The sequence below is a fragment of the Phoenix dactylifera genome, chromosome 5, assembly GCF_051530095.1.
Source record: "Phoenix dactylifera cultivar Ajwa chromosome 5, Ajwa_hap1_PhDact_Kaust_v1.1, whole genome shotgun sequence".
Classification (NCBI taxonomy): domain Eukaryota; kingdom Viridiplantae; phylum Streptophyta; class Magnoliopsida; order Arecales; family Arecaceae; genus Phoenix; species Phoenix dactylifera.
The window spans coordinates 25680550-25697848 of NC_143194.1; the positions used below are offsets into that span (position 1 = coordinate 25680550).

The following is a 17299-nucleotide window of genomic DNA, read 5'->3' on the forward strand; positions in this document are numbered from 1 at the left end:
TCATGTTCTTGCAGTAGCAGTTTGCTGAAGCATCTCTATATGATTCTTCCGCATGTTGTACATTTACCCCGCAAGCCAAATGCTGCAAGCAAAGTTGAGGAAACCGAGGCCACGAAGAGTGGGCCTCAGTGGAAGTGTAGCACCCAAAGGCAGATAGATCTGCCACAGGATCGTTGAGGTTTCTATGTCGGTTTCTACATTAGGAGTCTTCAGTGTTTCAGTTTAGTTTCCATAGAATGTTTAATCCCTGGATACAAATTAAATGGGGAGCACACCGCCCCCATGGTTGCACCACCACTTAAGCGACACGAACTAATAGAGCTCAAGCGAAGTGGCACCCACTCACTCACAAATGGGCCATTATCCGAAGCTATTATTATGGCAAGCACCCATAATTCTATACCATGATCCGCCTATCGAATACAACACCTTTTTAAATAATTACTACTATATAGCTACAGCCAGTCTCTTCCCCACCACCCGTAGTAGTCCATAAACAAACCTATAATCAATAAAGTATCCCCTCAACAGAGGCCGAGACAAGCGCAATCTAGGCCTCCCGACTGTCTCTGAGTTTTGCTCCCTATTTCTCTTCCCTTTCCCTCCTCCTTGGGATGTCCGCAACCAACTACTATCGCTCTCAAATATTATATAGTTTGTTCGTGAATTATTATACTGACTAGTATTCAAATCATTCATCTCATCCATTTCTATTTTCTCAGTGTGGAGCTGTGACGGTTTTCTTCTCCCAACCTTATAATATTACCTTAAACCAAGCCCATATATAGATATATATATAGATACAGAGATGAACCCACACATGCAGTGCAATTTCCCTTCTCTTTCTCCGCTCCGCCTCCTTATACCTTCTCGTATTCTCGCCTCCCATAACTCTCTACTCCAACCTTCTTCTATATAGGAGATAGATGGAAGCAAGGAGTTCTAAGGAGATCATGTCAGGCATCCAGTGCCAGTCCAAGAACAGCACCAGTCCCCGCCTCAAGCTCTTCGGCTTCCATGTGTCCGAGGACGAGGAGTCCGTCGACCTCCCCGGCCCGCCGGAGGCTGGCCTGGGCTCAGACTCGTCGTCCTCCACCACCACCACTGCCGCCGCCTCTGGCAGCGGAGACGGCCGGAAGTATGAGTGCCAGTACTGCTGCCGCGAGTTCGCCAACTCCCAGGCCCTCGGCGGTCACCAGAACGCCCACAAGAAGGAGCGCCAGCAGCTCAAGCGCGCCCAGCTGGCCGCCGGGGGCGGGCTCCGGTCATCACCCAGTGCGCTCTACCCCCGCGCCAACCCTATGGTCTCCTCCTTCGCTCCGCCCTCCCACCTCCTCCCGGACTCCGCCTCCCCGCTCGCCGGCGGGGCGGACCCCACCGGGTGGGTCTACTTCTCCCGCGCTGCCCCTCCCTTCCATGTGTCGCACGGCTGCGTCTTCCCCTCCTCCACCCGAGCCTCGCCTCCCGCCTTCTACTCCGCCGCCGGCTACGGCCATGGCGACAGCGGTGCTGCCCGGCTCTTCGGCGACGACCGGAACCGTCAACCTGCCACTTTCGCTAGGTTCACCGTTTCAGCTCCCAACGCGATGTCATCGGACTCGGCCAGCGCGGATGGCGCGTTCGGGCTGGACCTCCAGCTCAGGCTCGCCCCCTTCCGGTCTTGACTCGGTCGCTAGACTCGTCCTGATTCGGTTCTTTGCTAGACTCCACGATCAGACGGTGGATTGCACCAATATCTGATGGATCAGATGGCCATTGTATATTTTTTTTTTCATTTTTCTATTTGGAATTTTGGTTCTACTTCTGCCTCAATGAAATGATGTTGCGTAATTCAATAAATTTTTATATTAAAATTGCTGGTAGACGCATGTTTTCATTTTATTGTGTTTTTTATAATTTTTATAAGTAATCGAAATCCACCTCTTAGATGGATGGTACATACCTCCATAATCATGCATAAGTTATGTAGAATTGTGTATATAAATAAACATCATTACATGATTAATCCGATCTTCAAAAGAAAAAATTCACATCTATCTATCCATCTAATAAGAGTTCAATATAAAATGGCTATCACATAAAGAACCAAGTATTAAGTTTTTCTTCAGAAGATAATCAATTTTTATGAGAAATGTTTCTTCAAGTTTTGGGATATACTCCTTAGATGGAATGAAGGGTAGATGTGTGGATGCTGCAAAGAACAATTCTTCCAAAACGAGTCAGTGTGAGGTTTAACTGGGCGAGCGGTGGAGTGAGACTCGGGGGCTACAAGGTCAAGGGCATGCGAATCGGCGATGATACGTTTCGTGACGCGAGTGGACGTGTACAGGAGCTTGGTGTTCAGCGCCTGACACGTGATGAGAATTATACCACGTTCCTTGAATCACCTGCACCTGGCGTAGTAGCATGAAGGGCTGATTGGTTGTGTACGACGGCAGTCACGATCCTGCACTCCAATATATGTTAAAAAAAGGAGAAAGTACAGGTGGCAGCTATGTATATCTATATTAGATTAGACCCTTCCATCTTATCATTCATTAACCCTTTGTTTACTAATTATGATTAAATAATAAAAAACATGTGTACAGTGACAGCAAGTGATGGATAGATCATCCTAAGATTCGTATCACTTAATTTAATCCAACTGAACTCAATCTTATTATCTATAATCCCCAACCCCACCCCCAACCTCTTCTCTATCTCCAAATTTTAAGCAAATAGAATATAGATTTCTTCCAGGAATCAAGACACACTTGTCACTGCCTCAAACTATTTTCCAAGCAATAGTAATTGAAAATAAAAAGTCCACTTGGGGGTTTTGATAAGATTAGAGACTCTTAACTTGGCCTAACATTATTTTCTTAAATCAACATCAGCCAGTAATTACCAAGTCATGTGCGTGCGTTGAGGTTTTTGATGGAATGTCCAGACGACAACTTAATTGGACCTTGCGACGATCTGGCTCCCGTCACCTTCCTTGACATGGACCTTGCAACTGATGAGGCACTCTTTGGATACTCTGTTAAATTGTGATTTTCCTGGCATGACGAAACAAAGTATACATGTAGATGTTGTCTTTAAAAGGGACTTGGAGCATATAGTTCGCAGTCTTTAAGCCATATCAACTTCTAGAACAAAGGACAAGTCTCTGCATGTAGGTTGTCTTCTATATTTGCTTCATTTTTCCCCAAAAAAAAAGAAGAAAAAGAAGTATTTGCGACTTGTTCATCGTTGAAACTAGTCTATGGAATATATTTGATTATTGATTAGGCTATTAACTGAAAACCATGGACGATGCTTTGATTGGGCTATGAAATTTCAAGGAAATAGGTCTTGTAGACCAAAAGTGAGGGAGATGCTCGACCTATCACCCACCTTCATGTAACCGGAATTTCCCCTCCTGTAATGTATTCTTAGCCTTCCTTTTAAACTTTATTAGTATAGCTGCGGGTAGGACATCCCCTCCCTTCTTCTTTCAGGTTAATTATATATATATATTGTAGATAAAGTTCTGCTGAACCAGTTATTCACATTGGTGCTCTTTAATGGGGTCAAGACTTCTGGTAATCTGATTTAAGTTTTTAGCAGATGAGAAACATCTGTCAAAATAAGAGTTTAGCAGATGACTTGGTCCATTCAATTGCAACACATCTTGGTGTGGGGATAATAGTAGAACATTAGCTCTCTTTCTCATCCTTATATTCAAACCTGATTCTCCATCACAGTAACTTTCTTTTCTCCTTCCTAACCAATTTCATACTGCTACTTGTGAGTGAATTTTCTTGATCACAAATTCTTCATCCGGCACCAATTTGCTCGAGGTTTTTCTTCTACTGTCATGAATTCCTTAGGTTGGATCTATATAAGCTTTAGAGACAGGATGCTCTCATCTCCTTGAGAGATGGCAAATAGATGCCAAACTAAAAGCCAAATTTGATTTGACTGGTAGCAAATAAATGCCTATAGCCTACTGGTTTCCAGGATAGGTAGCCATCTCTATAGAGGAGGCTACCTATTTGGTCCTTAAGTAGCATTACCTTACTCTGTTTTCATATAGTACAGGATCATAACTACTTAGTGGTAAGCGTGACAAAGTTATCTAGCCTAAACTACCTTGTCCGCTGCAAAAAAATCTACACTTGATACTCCAACCAAAATTTAGTAAGCAACAACTTGGCAACATTTTACATTTTTATTCTGGATTATTTATAAAATTTGTCCCATATCATTTCTCATCTATATATATATATATATATATATATATATATATATATATATATATATATATAGAGAGAGAGAGAGAGAGAGAGAGAGAGAGAGAGAAATAAGCATAAACAAACTTTGGCACACTTGAACTGAAAAAGAACTGACATCTGACCTTATTCTTACCAAACCAATTAACTTTCCCCTGGAAGTGCCAATCTACCCAAACTGGAGCCAAGCAATAAAGTAATTATTAGTGCCATTAGACTCCGCAACCAACTAAATAATTCCATCCCTACCAAGGGGATATGTTTTCGTTGTGAATAAAGAAACTCAAAGGTGCCTAGGAGCCATGTGTCGCTATCCCCAAGATGTCGAGCTAAAAACAAATCCCAAAAGGCAAGATATGCAAAATTTTTCTAATAATCTTTTAAAGCCTCTTATTATTGCCACCCTTATCCCAATTGGAGGGTGATTAAGTGTGCAGCCACCCACTATCCCTACATAGGTTCCCACACGTAGCCGTAGGTGCCGAAAGCTGGCAGTTGCAACAGTAGCTTACGCGCAAGCCCTCCTATAGCCATAGTTTAAGGTTTCCAAAAGCACTCCAAACGGGTCAGAGGGGCAGATGAGATGCCATCCAAAGGTGGAGGATGAGAAAAAAAACAGAGGAAACCAATACAAATGTGGATGGGAATTTAGGACTGAACAATAGAAAGAGTAGGTTGGTGATTCCCCAAACTTGGAAATGGGGCAAACTTGAGCTTGGAAAGAGGTTCCCACTTCCAATTTATATGATATATGATGCACTTACAGCAGCTCGCATTTAGGAAAAGAGGTTTCTTTTCTTATTCGTTTGGAGAGGCGTGTAGCGTCACCATGCTTTTGGGGGACTAATTGGGAGCAAAGGGTCGATGCCCCTCTTTCGAATCATTGCTGGCAATGTGTCGAACACTCAAGAGATGTTGTGGGCACACCAGCCCAACCACCACTCACCTATCAAGTGGAGCCAAGAAGGAAAACACCTCTCTAAGCGGAGGGAATTGAGCACCCAAACCAAAGTACTAGTTACTAGTTATTATAAGGGAGAATGCTATTGCAGCAAAGGATGCCATCACATGCAAGTCATTATAGAAGTCCATCATGATGGGCACTTCGTGATTTGATCACATAAAAAAGGTTAGGCGCTTTTTAGTTTCAGCAAGTACCTTCACCAATGTTCTTCGCTTTAGCTAAGAATTTGGATGCTAATGTTTCACCTTTATTGGTTTCGTTCGGTCTGACGCCGGCAAACAACTCTACTTGCCTGACCTTGCGATTTTGTTCTTAAATTTCTTTGCTCTTTTTCGCCGTCAGAAACTGATTTGGACTACCCAACCCTGAGAAAGCTCAGCTTGCTCAAGCTAAGCTCATACTACGATGGAACTGAGCTAAAGCTATTCACCTGGGGGTAGTTCAAGGAAATTGGAGACAGCGAAAGGATCTCCTGCCGTTTGTTTCATTTATATTTCGATCTAACTTCATGGTTACATCTTGTTCCCAGAAACAACTTCAACAATAGTACGAACTCGATGTATAGGATGAGTGGCACTCTTCTTTACTTAAATATGTTCGATGTAAATTTATTATTTATTAAGTACATAATAAGAATCCATCAAGTTGGTCATGCAAAGCTGGACTCCAGAAGTGAAGTCTTCCATATACTAATAATTAAAGAAGAAAATTTGTGAAAAAAATCTTAATCATCCCTCCCACGTTGTCTACCGGGACCTAATAAATGCACTCCCTATTACATAAGACGAACCATGTCTCTCTTAACAGAGCACCAGTAGGGTAGCATTCGTTAAAAGGAAGTACTGAGGCTCTTTTATCACCATGACAAAAAATCACCACAAACATACTCCTACGTCTTTGCATTGCTAGCATGAAGACACGGTAAGGTGCAAGTAGTATTTGTGCATCCATGAGAATCACACACTGATAGCCTCCTGGTACATATGCTTGAAAGGTTTGAGCAGGAATCAGAAGTTTTCACTTCTATTATTTCTCAGCATGCATGCAGCTAATGAAAGCAACTGTGAGCCCAAGCTTCATTCAATTAGACATAGTAATGATGGGAGACCTCTGATAAACCTGAAGAAAGACTTATGAGATATAGAGCATCACTGTGCCAAGAACAGATCATTCTTGTTAGGTTCCTCAGTGATCATACAGCTGTTCAATGCAATTGTAAACCCACCATGACCTCAGATGGCATACAAAAACAGACTTGAAACCATGAAGGACCAAAAGTGAAAAGAAAAAAAAAACTTTCTTTTTTGTTGAGAAGAAAAATTAAAGGAACTTAGAAGAGACTGGAGACAATTCATTAAGAACTGCTGTAGGATAAGTCCTCCATGGATGAAAGCATGGATGGAGTGTACGCTTAAAGATAAACCCTCCATCTCGTCCCTCTCATTGCTTAAAAGGATTTATTTGTGCCATTTTATCTGACTAATTCCAGCTGAGAGCAACCATCTCACTACTTGCTGAAATCTTGATCCTGATTCCCTCAATTGAGACTCCTGTCACAACTTCTGGAACCAGTTTTGGTTACATCTTGCGTGGTACTAAATGAGAATTGTATACCATCTCATTGGTTCAGCAACTCATCAACCTTCATATAAATTATCACAACATTGAAAGGAAAGGGTTAACATGATACAGGTCAAAGAGAGCTTGCATAATGCAGGTCAAAAGCATAAATGAAAGGTGATTGGGGACCAGAGAATGACCCTTTCCCCAACGAACATACGACATTGCAAAGGAAATGGCCAAATGCTAAGGAGGATGAGAAAAACTACTAGGGCAAAATATGCATCATATATGGTAACCCATATGATGACAGAGAAGGAAGCATGCAACTTAACTAAGATGAGTGATAATAAAGCTAGATCAAGTTAAACTCGTTACCAGTGAGACCAGTATCATTTTCGTAAAGTATGGTAATTACAGAATGATAGCATTGCTAGTTTCATTATTAATAGCTTTATGATAACCCTACAAGGTTTCAATAACACTGATATCCTCAATAAGTGGCACTTCAAAACTGTCACCATTGCTCCAAAACCATTCTTCAATCTCTTAATATCAGTGCCAGAATACCTTCGCTGCAATCTCTTTGGACTCCATGGAGAATGAACAGGATCTCTAAAGGGTGGAAACCAGCTTGGATCAGCTTATTTGTGCAGTTTGGTGGACATTTTGGAAAGAAAGAAATGCTTGACTATTCTTCTAACATATCTTCTAGCTGAGAAGATACAACAATGAAGGCCTTACAGCTGCTGAGTGTTTGGTCAACGTTTGGTAACACGTAAGTCATCACCAGTTACAACTTGCTGCAACCGTAAGTATGGACTCTAATGCAATCTGTAGGTTCCTACTCTCTTTTTATGTTTTTTTGCATACCATAGTTAACTGTAACTCTTGTTATTGTTGATTTTTAATAAATAGGGGGTCAGCACCTAGCTTTTTCTCTCAATAAAAAGAATAATGGCCATTGTTTATCCAGTTCAGCTCTGGATGGTTTATTTGGGAATAAAATGGTGGCTATTAGTTACCCACATAACAAAATGGGAGCCATCTGTAAATGTTACATATAGTAACTTCTATATCAGCATAATGGTCATTTTGTTAAACCAAACTATATTACTATCATGCCTCAAATCCACCATACAAGTTGTGCATGCAACTCGGCCACGTATCCCACAAGACATGACCCTATTATATGCAACGCCTCATAACCAATACAAGAGCTTACAATATTGCAGATGATATAAGCACTATCTTTAACCATTAGAATATATTGTGATTTTAATTTAAAAATAACTGAGTCCTTAAACATAAATTTAATACTCTAACTATAAACCTATGGTAACAATTTCCATTATTGACATCTGTGTCCAAGAATATAAACTGGTAAATTAAATCATCCAAGCTCAAAACCTCGAAGATAACAAATAAAATCTAAAAATTTTACTAGAATTCAATTATGCTAATCTCCTCATATCTCGCACAATGAGCAATTTCAAAGTAGCTATAACTGTCCTGCTCCTATGAAAACCATTAAGAGAGGGTAGTATCTCATGACACACGCATACATCATATCTATGAAGTAGATAATATGAACATAAATCGTAATATAGACACAAGAAAAATAAAAATATATTTATCATAAAATACTCGTGCCATATACATAATTAATTAAAAACTTTCATAAACATTCCAAAATAACCATAATTATCCTTGTACAATATGCATGCAGAATTCATAATTTTAGTTATACAAATTAATTATCATTCCACAATTCCATGGCACAGTTCCCAACCAATAAAATAATCTAGTTTGGAATAAAAGATCACAAGCTATCCCTATCTTTGGATTGAGCATGTATGGAACAAGGATATTGCCATTTTCCAGCCTATAATGAGACACTGATATTGTTATGCTTCCAACCATGACCAGCATCGATATTGCATTTATAGCTTGTGATGAGGCACTGATAAGGTCACATTTCTAGCCCATGACGAGGCATCAATAATATGTGGCTAGTCCAAAGCTCAAAATCAAGGATTAGGTTTAAGTTACACTTTGGTGTAACTCTTACAAAGTTATACCTTTTTGAATTGGAGGATAGAGATCCCATGTCGATAATCCGAGCTGTTGGATATAATTCACTGCAGCTAAATTACTTGTTTACACATAAAAAATCATATGATCTGGAGATCCCTAGCCCATCCATCAAGTGCTAAAAAATTGGATAGTTTATATAACACGAAAATTTTTGACTTCTTGATGCACGGACTAGGAGTCTCCAAATCACATGATCTTCTGGTATACAAGTAGTTTATAGATAGTAGATCATATCTAATAGCTCAGATCATTGATATGAGATTTTCCATCATCTAATTCAAGAAAAGATGCAATTGTATAAGAGTTACAATAGGTGTAACTTGATCCTAAACCCAAAATGGCAAAATCAATTCAAGCATGGTAATTCACATCTTAGGCAAAATCATCTTAATTTTTCATGCATGACAAGGTTTAATTCATAATTTTAAATAAAACTTCATTAAGAGAGTTCATATCCATAATTTCCAAAACACCAGAATTTCAACATGATCCTAAACCAAACCATGCAAGGTAAGAAATCATATTCGTACGAGGGAATTATAAGCAATCATATTCTTTACAGTGGATAAGTACAATTACAATGTAAAGAACCATACTAAAAATAAAAGAAGGCATGCGGCAGGGATACCTACCTCAGATATGCTCCACACCAAATCAAGCTGTGAAACCTGAGTGAATAACACCTAATTATAATAAATTGAACTGATATTGATGTCTAGCAAACCATAAAAAATTAATTATTTTATGAAAACAGGGGCAGCTATCAACATCCTAGAATCCCAATAGGATAATTGCTTATTTTACCTCGTCCAACTCAATTAAACTTTTCTAAGCGTCATTATACATCTCTAACCCTGAGTATTGACTCCCAAGACCGGCTCTAAACCTAGAGTTTCTCTAATCTACCATAAATCCAACTATTTGTACATATTAAAATAAGACGAGTTTAGGGTTTACTTCAATTAGAAGCCCGAGCGAATATCAAGGTCCCAAGCTAGCCTTCTTCTTGCCACATCGTAGCTCATCTCCACTACAAATTCAATTACCCACAAAATTAGCGAGGGAAAAGCATGAGCAAAATTAGGGGAATTGTGTGGGAAATAAAGAAGAAAGAAGAGAGGGTGAGGCGAATGAATAGAGAGAGAAAGCATGGTGATGTGAAGATTGAATGAGACTGTCTAAGACTCCCGGTCAAGTGCCCAACCCCGAGAAAACAATAAGCTAAGGTCTCCCAACCCTAGCTGTAGTCTGATCCCTCGGAGTGGACATCCCCTCGGTTGGGCTTAACCCCTCCTTCCCCCACCAAGAACCAAGAGAGAGAACGCAAGGGAAGGGATGGCTGGTTCTGGAGAGAGAGAAAGAGGGAGGGAGAAGCGACGGAGGTGGCTTTCAGGTGGCGCCAGCGTGGTGGCTTATCGTGGGAAGAAGACGAAGAACGCCGGGGAAATCTCTTGCGAGTAGAGGAGGCGGCGTCCGAGTCGGGGTCGGAGCCCCTTCCCGGTTCCCCCTACTCGGGGACGTATACGAATCGGGCTGGGAGTTCCCCCGTCCACCCTTCCGGCCCATTTGGGCCTTGCCCGGGCGGACCCACTGGGTCGGTTTGGGTGATCAGGAAGAAAGGGCCTTGCATGTGCACCATCTTGTTCCTTTTTTTTTTTTTTTTTGGTGGTTCAGCTGCTCAAGCAGCTCTCACACGAGCACATCCAGCTACATCACTAACAAGAATACTAGTAAAGTCAGTCGGAACTAGAACCTCCTGGGTCCATAGAAACTCTCCTGAATGCTGCGCAGCGAAGGAGGCGACCCAATCAGCAGCTCGGTTCGCTTCCCGAAAGACATGTCTGACCTGAACAGCCCGGCAATCCCGTAGCATCCGTCGCATGTCACAAAAAAGTGGGTGCTCCACCACCTCCCACCTCTCCACCTGAAGGCGATTAATCAAGACAGCCGAGTCCCCAGAATGATCCCGTCCGCCCCCAGCACATATCTCATATGGGATAATTCCATCCATACAGCCCTGAGCTCCACCCCGAATGCCGAGGCCTCAGAGGAGCGATATCCCCCAGCAGCAATCAGCCTAGCGCCGTGGTCTCTGATCACAAAAGCCACTCCTGCCCAATCTCCACTGGCAGGCATACTCGCATCGAAATTCACCTTAAGATGGCCAGGGGGTGGGGGCTCCCAAGAAACAAGAACAAACCTGGGCGCTATGGTAGCGAAGGGGGCATTCCAGATGTCCCGAGCCATCACCGGTGAATCCAACTCAAAACCATCTTGTTCTTTGAACAAGGAAAAAAGAAATAGGATAGGGCTCATTAATTTTGTTTATATATATATAATGGTGGCTCATATTAATCGTGCATCAATAGAGAGAAAGGAACAGATGCATGGTTTTTCCAAAAGATCCCTTCTCAATGATGAACAATATAGGAAGTGACCCACACAACAATAGTGTTGGCCTTTTGATATACATGAGTGGCCCGGAATGAGCCACACCCTCTCGAGAGCTTGCATGTCTCGAAGCAGTAGTTGCCCGCCATCATAATTATACTGGCTTTGATACAAGGCCCAATGAATTGCTAATTATGAAAATAACAAGGAAAATAGTTTTTCTGCTGATCCGGAAAAATAGAAATATAATTACTGTAGGAAGAGATTTTAGAAGTTGGAAAGTAGTTCTGTAGTTAAATTCATCCAAACAGGTTCTCTGTTTTTTATTTTATTTTATTTTCTTGATGCGACTAAACGGGGGTTATTTAGATGCCTCAACCCATTAGTACACTGACGTAACAAATCTGAGAACACTGGTTAGATAAATACGCTAACAATATGAAGAGATTTGGCAGGGGGAAGTAGGAACTACGATGGTACAGCTGATGCTGAACAAGTAGAGGGGAAAAGGTTTCTTCTACTTCTTACTTGGCCTCAAACTTCTGAAAATCATCTCTCTTTTCAAAAATTTGCTCCTCAATCTCCTTAAGCTTCTGGGTTGTATCCCCAATGGAGTTTGCGCGCATGGCTTCAATGGTATAGGCTGAAGGCATGAGTTCCGGGCTTTAGGACGGTGACTTCATTTGGCTAGAGACTCTCCAACCTCGTAAAAGGACAGCATCAGGATCTTCAGCCATCCTCAACTGCACCGGCAGAATAAGCTCTCTCTCCTTATGACAAGTTCAACAAAAGATTCAAAATAGAAGAGTTCGCGAATTGTGTATTTGTTGTTGAATCCAATATTCTTTTACACAAGAAAATGGAAAACGTATATTACTTGAGATATAACCATGCTAATCTTCTCATCATCTTACTGGCATGAGAAAAATGAGAATTGAGGATAGTTACAAGGATTTTCTTTGTTATTTGTTCTAAGCATGATTTACATCTGCGTGTCAGCCCTACATACAACAGCATAAATTCGTCACATCTATATCCTAGCTACCATACTAAACAGTCTATTTTATCTGTTATGTACTTTATCATGCCTCCGATCTGAGATTGTGAGCATAGAATTATGGCAACCACCGTGCACTCAAGAAAATTCTCCCTACAAGCATACAAGACATCTTATCAAGATATCATAACAAATAACAAAATAAATTTAAATAATTACTATATAAATTTTAATTTAAATAACTAGAATCAAATTTTAATGTCTCATACAACCGAATAATATTTAAAAAATCTTATATCAAACTCTAGTCAAATCCTATTATAAATTAAAGATATCAAATTCAGCCTGTAGTCACTCTCTCGATCATAACCCTGCGCCATCTTAGTTCTCAAATATGTCAAAAAAAAGGGATAATGAGCTTGACAACCGAGTAAGTAATAAATATTCAACTTGGTAATTCATGTAACAATATAGGATACAATCGTAAAACACAAATCACCACGAATTAGTGCAAAGACATAACTAATTCCATTTTAAAACACAATCCATTGAAATCCATATTTTTCAAATATTCATATATGTAATCATAAATTCGATTCGAAATAAATCACATTTAACTTAACAGTCACATTTATACCTTGTAGTTAGGCCAGAAATAGAACCGTACTTATATCTTGCGCAGTGGGTCAGAATACTGCACTTATATTTTACAGAATGGGTCAAAATACTACATTTATATCCTATGATGGAGCTAGACATAGAATCAATAAGCTCAGTAATAGTCAAAATACCAATTATAATCCCCAATTGGGGGGGTTTAATACATAGTGAGGCTCAGAGTTCAAATCTGATGCATGTCAAAGTACTTTTATAAAATATCATGTATATTATAATCCAATTAAAATATGTGTTGCTGGTGGTCCAAACCGAGAACGATTGGCACAGCGGTGTGAACGGGGTTCCGTTTGGGTTGCCTTGGTTGGTGTTGAGTGCGCTCCACTTTCCACCGGGAAACCTGCAAGCAAGCCTCGCACCACCACTGGGGTAGTGGGGGCCCTCCTTCTAGCGCCAACTGTTGCTGGTGGTCTAAACCGAGAACGATTGGCACAGCGGTGTGAACGGGGTTCCGTTTGGGTTGCCTTGGTTGGTGTTGATTGCGCTCCACTTTCCACCGGGAAACCTGCAAGCAAGCCTCGCACCACCACTGGGGTAGTGGGGGCCCTCCGACGATCAAGTCAGAGGAGATTGGAGGAGAAGGAAAGATAATAGTAGCAAGTAGGAGAATGCTCTGGAAGTTCTTGCTTACCCCCCCTTCTCCCCCCAGCCGCATATATACCAGGCTGGGGGGTCTTTCAGGGGGGTTCGTCATCGTGGGGCACGATGGAGCTGCCACTGACACGGCCGTTACAGGGCGTTGTGGGGCAGCGCTGGGTACGACCGTGACAGGGCGTAGTGGAGCTCCGCCTTGTACGGCTGTTACAGGGGATCGTGGAGCAGCGCCAGATACAACCGTTGCAGGGAGTAGTGGAGCAGGAGGTTGCGGCGTGCCTCTGGGGAATAGCCTGTCGTTGTCGAGAGATGTCCGACTCGGGGTCGGGCTGCGGAGACGAAGATGTCCGACTCGGGGTCGGATTGCTGGATCAAGGGGCAGCCGACTCGGGGTCGGGCTGCGGAGACGAAGATGTCCGACTCGGGGTCGGATTGCTGGATCAAGGGGCAGCCGACTCGGGGTCGGGCTGCGGAGACGAAGATGTCCGACTCGGGGTCGGATTGCTGGATCAAGGGGCAGCCGACTCGGGGTCGGATTGCTGGATCAAGGGGCTGCCGTAGTCTTCCTGGGCGCGCGTGCCGGTCACGTGGGGCATGGTGGCTAAGTTCCTCCGTAACAGTAGCCCCCCACTTCCGAGCCTGTAACCAGAAGGGGAACGGGTGAAGGGAGTGATGCTTCGTGATTGCCGCCATCCCTCGGAGAGGCGCGCGCGCTTCGAGCTCCCCGCCTTCTTTATGGCGTATGGCGGTTGTTGCTGACCTGGCAGTCTGAGGATTTCGGCGGACATCCCTCCTTAATGGCGTCGATTCGCCTTTGGGGCGCGAGCGACCCTTCGGCAGCCAGGCGTCCTCTGGCGTCACCGAGGCGTCACCCTCGAGAAGCAACTGTTGGAGGCTCAGGAGCAACTCAAGGTTGCCTCGGGTCTCGAGGGCGAGATCAAGAAGGCGGAGGAGCGGGCCGAGAAGCAATCCCGGAAGGCTGCCGACTACCGGGAGAGGTGGGAGAAGGCCCAGCGGTCAGCCGACAACGCCCGCAACCGAACCCGGTCTCTTGAAGCCAAGCTGGGCGAATTGGAGTCGGCCTTGGAGAAGTCCCGCGCGAGCGACCGGGAGCTTCATTCGCGCCTGGAGGAGGCTGAGGCTGCTCGCATTGCTGCCGAGACGAAGCACAAGGAGGCTCAGGCTGATCTGCTGAGGGTCTCCTCCGAGGCGGACGACCGGATTGTGGCGAAGGTCTTGGAGGCGAAGGCTCAGATTATGGAGCGGGCAGAGGCGGCGCTGGCCGAGAAGAGTGCGGAGATCGGGCGTCAGGCGATACAGGCTTATCGTCAGTCCGCCGAGTTCACCCGTGATATGTCGGAGGCGGTACAGGCCTATCGTCAGTCTGACGAGTTCGTCCGTGACATGTCGGACGCGGGGTCCGACTCCTTTGTCTTAGGCTTCGAGGAAGGCCTGGCAAGGGTGTCGGCTAAGTATCCCGAAATTGACCTGAGTGGGATCTCCCTTCTCGACTCCCCTCCGGCGCCATTGCCTGCTGCTTCTCCAACCGTCTCCCTACCCCCTGCGGACGTGGCCGGCGTTCCCGACCCGGGGGTTCCTCCAAGCTGACCTTCTGTATTTTCGTTCTTTTCTTTGTGTGTTGGCGTTTTGCCAAGTTGTATGGGTCTCGGCCCTGAAACAATGAAAGTTAATACAAATAGAGTTTCTTCATTTCACTTTCGTCCTTCTTCTTTTTAACTCTTGGTAGCGTCTCGCTGACTCCCGACTCTTGAAATTCTTCTGGCGCTAGGCCAGGTATCTGAGGGTTAGGCCTCAGGGAATTCCTCCGGCGCTAAGCCAGGCATCCGAGGGTTAGGCCTCAGGAACTTCTTCCGGCGCTAAGCCAGGCATCCGAGGGTTAGGCCTCAGGAACTTCTTCCGGCGCTAAGCCAGGCATCCGAGGGTTTGGCCTCAGGAACTTCTTCCGGCGCTAAGCCAGGCATCCGAGGGTTAGGCCTCAGGAACTTCTTCCGGCGCTAAGCCAGGCATCCGAGGGTTAGGCCTCAGGAACTTCTTCCGGCGCTAAGCCAGGCATCCGAGGGTTTGGCCTCAGGAACTTCTTCCGGCGCTAAGCCAGGCATCCGAGGGTTAGGCCTCAGGAACTTCTTCCGGCGCTAAGCCAGGCATCCGAGGGTTAGGCCTCAGGAACTTCTTCCGGCGCTAAACCAGGCATCCGAGGGTTTGGCCTCAGGAACTTCTTCCGGCGCTAAGCCAGGCATCCGAGGGTTAGGCCTCAGGAACTTCTTCCGGCGCTAAGCCAGGCATCCGAGGGTTAGGCCTCAGGAACTTCTTCCGGCGCTAAGCCAGGCATCCGAGGGCTAGGCCTCAGGAAATTCCGCTCGTTGGTCGGCCAAGGCTGGCGCAAGCCGAGGCGACCGGTCGGGGCTTCAGGCTAGTCTGCTCCCGGGATGATCATCGGGTTAGCCTGGCATCCGAGGGCCGTGCCTCGGGAGATTCCGCTCGTTGGTCGGCCAAGGCTGGCGCAAGCCGAGGCGACCGGTCGGGGCTTCAGGCTAGTCTGCTCCCGGGATGATCATCGGGTTAGCCTGGCATCTGAGGGTTGTCAGGCCTCAGGAAATTCCGCTCGTTGGTCGGCCAAGGCTGGCGCAAGCCGAGGCGACCGGTCGGGGCTTCAGGCTAGTCTGCTCCCGGGATGATCATCGGGTTAGCCTGGCATCCGAGGGCCGAGCCTCGAAAAATTCCGCTCGTTGGTCGGTCAAGGCTGGCGCAAGCCGAGGCGACCGGTCGGGGCTTCAGGCTAGTCTGCTCCCGGGATGATCATCGGGTTAGCCTGGCATCCGAGGGCCGAGCCTCGGGAAATTCCGCTCGTTGGTCGGCCAAGGCTGGCGCAAGCCGAGGCGACCGGTCGGGGCTTCAGGCTAGTCTGCTCCCGGGATGATCATCGGGTTAGCCTGGCATCTGAGGGTTGTCAGGCCTCAGGAAATTCCGCTCGTTGGTCGGCCAAGGCTGGCGCAAGCCGAGGCGACCGGTCGGGGCTTCAGGCTAGTCTGCTCCCGGGATGATCATCGGGTTAGCCTGGCATCTGAGGGTTGTCAAGCCTCAGGAAATTCCGTTCGTTGGTCGGCCAAGGCTGGCGCAAGCCGAGGCGACCGGTCGGGGCTTCAGGCTAGTCTGCTCCCGGGATGATCATCGGGTTAGCCTGGCATCCGAGGGCCGAGCCTCGGGAAATTCCGCTCGCTGGTCATGCGCCTGTCGCTTGCCGCCCGATGGAATTTCTCCGTGGCCAGCTGCGATCGTATTTCTCCTCCTCTCCAAGCGTCGCCTGGGGAACACCAGATGGGCATTAAATGCTAATTGAGGGGTTATCTGGGAAATCGGATCGCCAGTTGCTGCTTGCGAGGAGTGTCAGTTAAGCGGCCGCGATACGCGCGTTCTTCGAGGCGGATGCGGCCTGGGCGCGAGCGGAGATATGTGGACCTAGGGGGTACAGGCCACCCGGAGTGTCCTGCACAAAGAATGCGATTAAGGAGAATAACGCTTAGGAAATCGCGGGAAGATACGCCTCGAGAGCCGGATCGGCTCCGGATTCACTGCGCCCGCATTTATTGGAGCCACCCGCAGCGGAACGACCGGGGGGCCGCAGTTTGGCTATAAATATAGGTGCAGGTGCGATGGAGCCTGCCAAGCCTCCGGCGCATGGTTGAGAGACCCCTATCGAAGGAACGGGAGGCGCGCCCTTCGCGACTTCCGCCAACTAGCCGTTTCATC

General features: G+C 45.5%; 1 protein-coding gene and 1 long non-coding RNA gene across 2 annotated transcripts; one reads left to right on the forward strand and one right to left on the reverse strand.

Annotated features, from left to right (window-relative positions):
* The first annotated feature begins 488 nt into the window (after positions 1-488).
* On the forward strand, positions 489-1864 carry LOC103712919 (zinc finger protein GIS3-like). Its single transcript, XM_008799630.5, has one exon. The coding sequence runs from the start codon at positions 927-929 to the stop codon at positions 1662-1664; it is 738 nt and encodes a 245-aa protein (XP_008797852.1). The 5' UTR covers positions 489-926; the 3' UTR covers positions 1665-1864.
* Positions 1865-6331: 4467 nt separating this feature from the next.
* LOC103712880 (uncharacterized) lies at positions 6332-10424 on the reverse strand. Its single transcript, XR_015987209.2, has 4 exons — positions 10079-10424; positions 9832-9904; positions 9507-9542; positions 6332-6859 (listed from the first exon to the last, which is right to left on the reverse strand). It is a non-coding gene; the product is annotated as an uncharacterized LOC103712880 (long non-coding RNA).
* Positions 10425-17299: the final 6875 nt, after the last annotated feature.

What these genes read in the sequence shown, in the direction of transcription:
- LOC103712919 (XM_008799630.5), top strand. Translation starts at nt 927, where the DNA reads ATGGAAGCAAGGAGTTCTAAGGAGATCATGTCAGGCATCCAGTGCCAG.